The 10,518-nt window shown below is 34.2% G+C and overlaps 1 protein-coding gene across 5 annotated transcripts; it reads left to right on the top strand.

The window, feature by feature from the left end:
• The first annotated feature begins 629 nt into the window (after positions 1–629).
• Positions 630–9,022, top strand: LOC133671341 (uncharacterized protein At2g33490-like). Of its 5 annotated transcripts, XM_062092068.1 has the most exons (11): positions 630–961; positions 1,419–1,491; positions 1,879–1,953; positions 3,171–3,232; positions 3,367–3,435; positions 4,769–4,797; positions 4,874–5,081; positions 5,220–5,444; positions 6,602–6,655; positions 6,950–7,979; positions 8,767–9,022. In XM_062092068.1, exons 1-11 carry the CDS (start codon positions 857–859, stop codon positions 8,775–8,777), a joined length of 1,941 nt encoding a protein of 646 aa, XP_061948052.1. In that variant the 5' UTR covers positions 630–856; the 3' UTR covers positions 8,778–9,022. The 5 variants fall into 5 exon arrangements, with proteins under 5 accessions (XP_061948052.1, XP_061948051.1, XP_061948053.1 ...); XM_062092067.1 differs by having other exon boundaries at positions 6,950–9,022; XM_062092069.1 differs by lacking the exons at positions 630–961; positions 1,419–1,491 and adding an exon at positions 2,548–2,584 and having other exon boundaries at positions 6,950–9,022.
• The last annotated feature ends 1,496 nt before the right edge of the window (positions 9,023–10,518 follow it).

Raw genomic sequence — 10,518 nt, 5'->3', positions numbered from 1 at the left:
TTTTTGATATCAACATATTAAAATGATTTAAAAACACTAAAAAAATATTAATTTGAAGTAAAAAAAATAAAAAATTTTAAATCTTTTAAAAATATTTTTAAAACAAAAAAACAAACAGAATTTAAAAAAATACATCTGATTAGAAGTTATAAACCCATTCGTGTAATTTCATGATTGCAATATAATGGTATATAGTTTCGACTAAAATTGTTTTTTTTTTAAAAAGGATTTAAAAAATATTGTAGAAGCCACTAAATCCAAAACATCTAACAAACTTCATCTTGTCTCAAAGTAATTCCTAGAAAAATAAAGGGACAAGATGGTAAACAAACAAAACTGGAGATCTGACCATACCCATTATCGGTCAAAGTAAAGATAGCTGCTATAACTCTTTCCTTCTCTTTCTTTCCTTATCAGCAGTACAGGTCTTTGACTAGCCACCTTCCTACACTCAAAACCATGCACCACCCCATAAATCCCCCACGTGTCACAAAAACCAAGCTCAATCTCATTGCCACGTCGCCCTTCTTCCCCTTAGATTACTAAATCACCCAGACATTAACACGTGCCGCCCAAGAACTGTATCTCTCACTTCCTGGGAGGGGTGCTATAAGAACCCGCATTTTCCCTAAGATACAGACTTATTTGCCTGAAATCATCCATCGTTTTCTTAATTTTGATCTGCTACAAGACCACAACAGCAATTTTTTTTTCTTCTGTTCACTCTTCTTTCTCTCTCCTTCTTCAATGTTGTCGAAACTATCGAATTAACCCCGCACACACTCTCTCTAAAATCCACTGAATTCGAACCCCCGTCTGTGTGTTTTTCTTCACACTAATTAGGGTTTTGGGGAAAATGAAGTCTAAACTGAGAGGATTTGGACTGAAAAGAAGCGAAACAAAGGAAAAAATTGATTTGTTACCTCCTGCTCAGTTAGATGAGCTCGCTCAAGCTGCTCGGGTATTCTCTCCCTCTCTTTCTGACGCTTTTGGAGTTCATCTTTGTTTTTTTTAGCTCGATTAGTTACCGCCCTTTCTTTAAGCTCTCTTAACTGTTGTTAATCTTATTTTCCAATTTTCTTAAAACATTATTAACTCAGGTTTTTTCGTCCAATTTGCAAGAAAAAATTACACCGGAAGACGTGGTTTCTTTTGTTTTTGGTTTTTTTTTTTAAAAAATAGAACTTAATTAATTGAAATATCTGTCTTTTTTTTTTGGAAATTAGAATTTTAGATCTTTCTAGCTGTTAGATGATTAAAATTTTAACTGTTTCTTTTGTGTTAAAAGTTGTGGATAGAATTTTCCTACTCAATCAGTGAGTTTTGACTAATTTTTCGTAGCTGTCTCTGATTCAGTTAATTTGATAGAGAATCTTGATTTTAATTTTTTGTTTGGTATGATTATGGTATTTTTGCAGGACATGCAAGACATGAGAAATTGCTATGATAGTTTACTTTTCGCAGCTGCTGCAACGGCAAACAGTGCATATGGTAAAACTTCTGGTCTTTCCAGTAGTTCTTTGAAGCTTTTCTTATTTGGCCGTTTCCAATTAGAATCTGCTTTGTTTTAGATCCAAATAACGAGCTTCATTTTGAACTGATTGCTTTTAGTTGTTGGTTTTTATGAATAAAACATAATATTTGAATTTATGCTGTCGTAAATAACATTTTATTATTTTACAGTAACATCGATCAGCTGTACTTTGTACTCGGTTATTGTGTTTTCTATCATTGGTTATGTTGACCTTTACTTGTTGAAGCATTGCTTATGTAATCGTGATATTGTGTCACTTGGATTACTGTATCCACAGGTTGGCAATTTTTTTGTCTATTTCTGTGTCATAGAATTCCCCAATTTGACTCCATCTGCACTTTCAGAATTCTCAGAGTCATTGCGGGAAATGGGTTCTTGTTTGTTGGAGAAAACAGCATTACATGATGATGAAGAAAGTGGTAAGTGAATGAGTGAAACGAGATTATTTAAGTTGCAGATTGTCCTTCAAATTCTTTCTGATATGGATTCCATGGTGTAGCATGCTTTCTAAAATGTAGCCTGGAATAGTTAACACTTTGCCATTGAAAGTCTTTACTTTTCATGAATCTGAAAAAACTATACCTTGCTAATAAATGCATTTTCAAATTTACCTTCAATGTGTGTGGACATAATGAAACAAAAATATTGACTTTTGTTTGCCCTCAAATACATGGCTTTGTCTTTTCCAAATAAAGTTGCTCATTGCAAATGTGGGATGAGAGGGGCACACTAAATCAGCCATTCACTCATCCAAGTGAATGTGGTTGTTTTACTTCAAATCAAAATTTTTATACACTTGACAATCTGTTTCCATAACAGACGCCATGCAAGCATATGGGTGACAATTCTTTTAGCTTGAGCTGATCAGTTATGAGTTTGGCATGATTGCATTTGGGACCATCTAATGAAGTCACGAGCCATTCCTATTTTATCTATCTTTTCTTTTCTTTTCCTTCATTATCTTCTATTTCCTTTTGGCACTGAAACGAGATTGTTTACATTAATCTTTGCAGTACTATCGAATGAAGTTAGTATCCTATTTCATATGAGGTATCTGGAGAGGTGTATCCTTTTTTGGTTTGCAAATTACTTTCTTTGATATTAAGAAACTTAAGTTCCAAGAACTAGAAAAAGAAGCTAGTGAAACATCAAAGCCTATAGTAGACGTGAGATTTATTTTAGTGGTGTAAGGGAGAGCGTGGAGAAAGCAAAACTAAAAAACCAACACTAGAGTTTATGTCAATTTTATGCGAGTCAGTTAACATTCAACTCTAAGATGTGCACAGAACTTTTAATGCCCACAAGTAAAATTTATTAGCAAAAATTATCCCTCTTCTCATTCATGTAAATAAATATTCCAATTTTGTGGATGCGAAGGTTAGTTTTGTTTAGATAGGCTGTAATGATATCTACAAGTTCCATATAAAGTTTTCGATTTTGTTGGTTCTGAAGTACTAGGCAATCCTCTGTGTTTGCTCATGGACCTTATGTGTATTTGTTCCTTTCCTTTACCTTTATCTTGGAGGGGCAGATTGCTATCTTTCAGTTATATTCTAGAACTGAGTATGTTGTCATGATTTTTATTTATGAAGTCAGCATACTGGTCCTGCTGTAATTAAGCTAAATTTTTCTGCAGGCAAGGTTTTGCTAATGTTGGGGAATGTGCAGTTTGAACTTCAAAAACTTGTTGATAGTTATGTGAGTGGTTTTTATATATATATATGTGTGTGTGTGTGTGTGTGTGTGTGGTTTATTGCAGCAACTTTTTGACATTGTTATGAATAACACATTCCTTTCATCCTGTTATTAATTTGTCGCAACTTGTATTTCAGCGGTCTCATATATTCCTGACGATTACAAATCCATCTGAATCCCTGCTCAATGAACTTCGGACAGTTGAGGTTTGTTCCTCTCAATCTCTAATTTTTTTTTTGTTTATAATCTATTAATTGAGGTTTCCTTAGAACTCTCCCCTTACTGTTGTTTCTTTTTTCTCTATTGTTCATAATATTCTTGCTATTAATTTTGAGGTTTCCATGATAATTCATCACCTCACCTCTTCAAACTTGTTATATTTAGAATCATTGTTTCCTGGAGGAGCTTTTTATTTTTTTAATATATATGTATATACATATATGTATATATGTATATTATTTATGTATATGTATATCTTAACTATGTATGATTTTTTATAAAAAGAAGAGAAATTTTAAAGGGGTGCTTCTTTTAACCGAAGTGTTTATAGGAGTAAATGGTGAAAAAAGCAGTTCGAAAGCACACCAGCTTTTAACTAAAGTTTCTAATGGATGATGTATGATTTTTTATAAAAAGAAGAGAAATTTTAAAGGGGTGCTTCTTTTAACCGAAGTGTTTATAGGACTAAATGGTGAAAAAAGCAGTTCGAAAGCACACCAGCTTTTAACTAAAGTTTCTAATGGGTGCTATTGCAAAAAGCAGCTGCAACCATGAGGCCAGAAAAGCCCTTAGGTGATTGAAATCACTGGAACAAAAGAGGGGAGCAAGGCATCTACACAAGAAAAAAGAAAGAAAGTCACAACTCTGGGGTGTACAAGTCTTAGTGAATATTAGGTAAGTAGACAACTCTAAAGAACCTAGAAGTAGAGTTTAAAAAGAGTCTTAAAAAGAACTATCCTTCACACCAGTTTTCTTGGGTGAGAGCAATTATTAGAAATAGAATATCTTGGATCCTGAACATAGCCTATAACTGCAGGCCATAGACTTTTTGCTGCCACCAGATCATCTAGAAAGTTATCTTTTTATAGTTGTTCATGCAGCATAATGCAGTTTAAGAATAGTGCATGTTTCTAACTTTGTGTGGGCCAATCAGAAGATGATTTTCTCCTCATCTGTTTTTGTCCATGGAGTTCAGTTCAAATGTAATAAAATGATGTGGCTGCTGTTCAACTTTGATGGTGTTGCTGTTGCCACCTGGTTTTTTTGCAGGAAAACAAGAAATACATGTAACCATGTTCTTGCTTGTTTTTTTTAAATATAATATTTGTTTGTATGAAGTAAATCCCTAAATGAACTGCATAATATGATATTTTTTGGTGTATGTTGTCCTGCATCCATGTTACAATCTGCACTTAGTTTGTCTGCAATCAACTTTTGTGAATATAATCACCTTTGTATCTCCCAGGCTCATTGACTAAATGGTGTGAAAGCATTATACTAAATTTTGCTCAGTGACCTTTTTCTTGATCTGTGTTGCAGGATATGAAGCGACAATGTGATGAAAAAAGGTTCATCCTGATCTATTTAATTGTACTTTGATTTCATGAAGGTAAATATCTTCTGAATTTGGCTTGCAATGTTCAGAAATGTCTATGAATACATGGTGGCACAACAAAAGGACAAGGGAAGATCAAAAGGTGGGAAAGATGAAAGTACTACTTTGCAGCAATTGCGATCAGCTCGTGAAGAATATGACGAGGAGGCAACCCTATGTGTTTTTCGGTTGAAATCTCTGAAACAGGGACAGTCTCGAAGCCTTCTAACACAGTTAGCACGTCATCATGCTGCTCAGGTATTCTGTGAATCCTTGGCCTTTTATATTTCAAAAATATTTCATTCATTTTATCTTGGCAGCTCAGGTTTAATTTGCATTTTTCATTTCTCTTATATTGTGGATGATGATGCTCTATTCTTTATGCTTCCAATGCAGTTGAATTTCTTTCAGAAGGGACTTAAATCACTTGAGACAGTTGAACCTCACGTAAGACTGATTACAGAACATCAACACATTGATTACCATTTCAGTGGACTTGAAGATGATGGTAGAGAAGATGGTGAGGATGTCGATGATACATATGAAGGCAGGGAATTGAGTTTTGACTACAGAGCAAATAATCAGGGGCATGCTGTTTCTGCAGCAAGGAATTCTATGGAGGTAAAGGATATAATTTTAGTAGAAAATTTTAGTTGGAGAAGAATAATATTCCACTTTTGAGATGCTCATTGGATCAGGGGATGACTGCCCTTTCCATTTATGCTGAAGATGGAATCCCTTTGGCATGCAACATATGTGCTCATTGAGTCCCTATTTATGGCATGTTCATGTCATCAAAGTTATAGATTTTGTGGCCTGGTCTTCACACTAAATTTTTCATTCAAGGGTTGAGAGTGCATTCAGAACTGCATGTAAATGGATGAGGAAACCAGTTTTGAGAACCCTTTCTCTTTATGTTTTGCAAGAAGCAGAGACTTTTTGTAATCTTGAGTGGGATATTTCCACTTTGGGTATAGGTCTTATATGAAGGGTGGATATAGTTGTGTCGTAGGAAGGAGTAGACTATACTTTTGAGACAATGCAATTCCCCTCATAATTGTTATGGATGCTTTGTAGGATGGAATTAACTTCCCTTTTTTTTTTGTGGGTAAGGATGGGCCTTCTCTGTTTTTACTTCGGGAGCTGAGGTCAAAGGCTTAGACTTGTTTCAAAGAGTAGTTCTTATAATGCGGAGATGCTGTGTGAACTGTTAGAGAATAATATAAATTATATCCTGGGATCTTACCTAACAGCTTAAGCTATTGGGTTGAGATGGTTCTTTGACATGATATTAGAGCCTTAATGACCAAGCGGTCTCGAGTTCGAATCTCACCATCCCCATTTATTTGATAAAAATTAAGCACAAGGTAATGTGGGCCTGTGCAAGTTTCAAGCCCAAAGGGCTTTCACTTGAGGGGGTGTGTTAGAGAATAATATAAATTATATCCTGGGACCTTACCTAACAACTTAAGCTATTAGGTTGAGATGGTTCTTTTACATGAAGAAAGGATTAGGTCTTATTTTCTTTTAGACTTGAGCCTTGCTAAATTTGAAAGAAAAGACTTCTAATGATGGTTATGCATGTATTTGTATGATAAGAGTCATGTTTAAGACAACATGTTCTTTGTGGATAAAATTGTTCTTGAGAGTACTCTTTTTATTTAAAGAATGAGATGCTTTCCTTCATTTGCATGGAGGCACTATTGATTTTTTTTCCCCTTAAAAAACTTTTTAAAAGCTATATTTTTCTGCTCATGTCATGGCTGCTTATTGTCCAGGTTGATGAAGAGGATCTTTCAATCCCCCAAGCGCCAGCAGCAGAAAATGTAGAGGTACAATTAATAGTTCTTTTGGTTAATAGGTTTGCTTCTGCTGATTGTAAATGTATTTAACCAAATATAATAATCCCAACTTAATTCTAGGCATGTACATATGCATCTCGCTTGTTCAACGTAATGGATAAAACTTGTTTGGATAAAGATTGCAGGTTCATGACTTGCTCTTAGCTTGCTATAAAACCATCATGATCATATTGCCAGCTGCTTTACTTGATGGCTCTGATGATTCTAAGAATTAAGGTGAGAGGTTGAAACTATTTTTAATTTAAAATTTGGATCTTTCTGCAGTTAAACCCAGACAAAACCCCTGGTGGTTTCCATTTCCCAATCAGAGAACCAAGAGGAGGCAGCCATTCAGCACCAATTTTTCCAGAAAGAAAACCTGATCCAGTTGAAAGAATAAGACAAATACAGAAATCATCGAGGAAGTCCAACACATATGTGCTGCCCACACCTGTTGATGCAAAGGGTGTGATCTCTTCAAGAGCAAGCGGTTCAGTTCCCAACACAAGGCAAATAGACATCAGTGGGCGTCACTATTTGTCCCATTCTTCTCCACTGGAACAGAAGAAGAATGAGAAAGATTCTGGCGATAGTCACCTGCCAGAGTTCACCCCTTCAAAAGAACGTTCAGGACATAAAGAGAGCAACAATCCTAATGCTTCCACCCAATTACCCCGTCCTTTAGTAGGAGGAATCTCATTTCCACAGCTTGATGTTTACAATGCATCTGATAACAAAAAAATTAAACGGCAATCCTTCTCTGGTCCGATAACCAGTAAGCCATGGTCAATGAAGTTGGCCTTATCATCCAGTGGTCCCATTTCTGCTACTGAACTTTCACAAGTTTCTGGAGTGCTTGCTCATGTTGCAAATCCTCAGCCTTCTACATCCCCCAAAGTATCCCCTAGTACATCACCTCCTCTTGTTTCTTCACCCAGGATAAGCGAGCTTCATGAACTTCCAAGGCCACCAGGTAATTTAGCAGCCAAAGCTGCAAAATCTCTCGGGCCAATTGGACACTCTGCTCCATTGGTCAGAAATCCTGAGCTTTCTGGAACAAACAAGATTTCTTCAAGGGCAGCAAATTTGGCATCACCTCTTCCCACGCCACCGTTGATGGTCCCAACAAGTTTCTCAATACCCTCAATTAGTCCAAGAACAATGACTGTACATGTTTCTAAGCTTTTGGATTCTTCTCAACTACTGGATAAACCTGGGAAAGTTGATTCTCCTCCATTGACACCGATTTCCCTCACAAATATGAGGCAAGCAGCTGCCATTTCAGAATCGATACTGCATTCTGGTCAAATTAGAGGTGAGATATCATGTTCATTAATTTTCTGTCAACTGAGAATCGAGCTAGCAATACTTTTGTGCAGCTAAGGGTTGCTCCTATGCCGTCTGATTCCCCCCCGCCCCCGCCCCCCCTCATTTTTATTGGGTAAGGCTTTTTGTTGCTTTGTAACAATTCATATTGTATGTCAGAAAAAATGCTCTGGTTAGTTGTCAACTTTAAACTGAGAATACTTTCCCGCCTGTTCAATATGAACTGTGCTGCATGAACAAGTAATCCATTCAATTGTCAATAGAACAAGATATGGTCTCTTACTGTATACTGTATCACTTGCAGGTAATATTGAATGTGTTTCCTTGATGTGGTGTTAAGTTGTATCTGTCTTATCATGTTGCGATTACAGACTCCATGTAGTATTTAACGATTTATTTGGTATTTACCAGTATGAATGTGTGAATTTGACGTTCTCCCCATCTGGTGTTACTGATAGAAATTCTTGAGCATCGATCCTTTGTTTTTTGGTGCCCGGATATAAACAACTTAACTAATCTTCCGCTCAACATGAATAATCTCAAGGGTTATAAAATCTTCTTCTGAATTATTTTTAAACTGGTCATTTTTTGTAAGAGATTGCTAAATTGCGTTCAACAAATGAATTGTTAGGTCAGGTTTGGTGTGGACTGTTTTGACAAACATTAGTGAAACACCTCTGAATAAATAGGGATTTCCCCTACTTGTCCTGTTTATTGTCTTTTAGTTGTGTTCAAGGTTTCGATTTTGGTTCTGATTGCAAACTTGCTGGATGCAGGAGGGAGCTGATGCGATGTTATGCACGCCAGATGAGAACTTAGATTGATTTTTTGGAGTCTGCCTGACTATTTTTTGGTATCGTCATCTACTAGCTGGGTACTGTAAATACAAAACATTATGCATTTTTCAGTTTCTCATCCCACATTCTGTTCATCGCGTGATTGATAATGATGAGAACGAAGCTCTGCATAATTGTGGATCATTACACATCTGTATATCTTCTCAATTGAGCAATTTTGTTGTGTTTTTGGTCATTTCTTTTATGATTCTTCCCCACCAAGGAATCTCAAACAAGGGAAAATTTTGATTTTCTTGCACTCTCTGCATAATTGTGGATCATTACACATCTGTATATCTTCTCAATTGAGCAATTTTGTTGTGTTTTTGGTCATTTCTTTTATGATTCTTCCCCACCAAGGAATCTCAAACAAGGGAAAATTTTGATTTTCTTGCACTGTTGCAAACTTGCAATCGAACGGAGTGATATTGGGATTATTACTCCCGATATCTCATTCTTGTTTGTGTTGATTGCCCCGAGGTTATCAAATAGTCTTGCATCTTTAAGGGGGGTGCTGTTCAATCTTTTTTTTTTTTTTTTATTTTTTTTTTTTTTCAATTTGAGAGTTCAAGTTTCTGTTCTACCTATAATTAAGAAAAAAACATCAAAATAATCCATAACTCATTGTCTTGTAATTCGGATTAAGATGTTTAATATAATGACATTTTTTTACATGCATGTAGGTTCTTTGTAGTTTTGAATTTTACTTGGTTATACGTAATTTATTTTATTCATGTAAGATATATTTATTATTAATAAATATTTTTTTATTTTTAATATTCATTTATATTTTATGAATGAATCTAATTTTTGATTCAAAAATATAGGATAAAAATGTTTTCTAAATACAAATTATAAAGTTATAATTATAAGATTCATGTTGCATCAAAATATTAATATTAAATGTTTTTAGTTAGTGTTCTAGGTATTAATTGTAGTTGTTTTAACTGATATATGTTATATATATATTTTTTATTCTCTCTGTATAAGGAAATAACAAGTTGAGATATAAGGGATATTTAAAACTAATATATATGTATATGTATATGTATATATATATGGTATATGTATATGTATATATATATATGTATATGTATGTATGTTTGTTAGATGAGATGTATACTAAATTAACCTACATGAAACAGTTGTGTACGTAATTTTTAAACTTGAGAATATCAAGTTGTTTTATATAAAGAGTGATTGTTTGATTTTAAATATATTTGAGTAACTAAAAGAGAATATGTCACATTGTGTGAATCATAGAAGATAATCTATATATTCTTACATAATATTATTATGATTTTTTTGGCTAATATAAAAAAAAAAATTCGAAAAGAGTTTTAAATTTTACTAGAAAAATCAATAATTAATAGTGTTGAGAACATATATGATTTAATAAAGTAGACATATAATGTTTAAATCAGAATATTCTTGATGAAATAATAATTACATTTAGAAACTAGTTACTAAAAGGTTAAGTCAAACCATTTATAACTTTTCTAATATTTAAGGGATCATCAAAGATTGCTACACATCGAGAAACTAGTTACTAAAAGGTTAAGTCAAACCATTTATAACTTTTCTAATATTTGAGGGATCATCAGAGATTGCTAAACATTGTATTTGATATGTAAAAATAAATTAATTAATTGTTGAATTGATAATAAATTAAATTTTTAATTTTTTTAATCT

The sequence above is a fragment of the Populus nigra genome, chromosome 13, assembly GCF_951802175.1.
Source record: "Populus nigra chromosome 13, ddPopNigr1.1, whole genome shotgun sequence".
NCBI lineage: Eukaryota > Viridiplantae > Streptophyta > Magnoliopsida > Malpighiales > Salicaceae > Populus > Populus nigra.
The sequence above is the reverse complement of the archived record's forward strand: the minus strand, read 5'-3'. Positions and strand labels throughout refer to the sequence as shown.

Bases quoted from the DNA above. Each gene is read 5' to 3' on its own strand.
- LOC133671341 (XM_062092067.1), top strand. From the start codon at position 857: ATGAAGTCTAAACTGAGAGGATTTGGACTGAAAAGAAGCGAAACAAAG. The intron at 1,954-3,170 runs GTAAGTGAATGA...ATTTTTCTGCAG, and splicing joins ACATGATGATGAAGAAAGTG to GCAAGGTTTTGCTAATGTTG. The intron at 5,445-6,601 runs GTAAAGGATATA...CTTATTGTCCAG, and splicing joins CAGCAAGGAATTCTATGGAG to GTTGATGAAGAGGATCTTTC.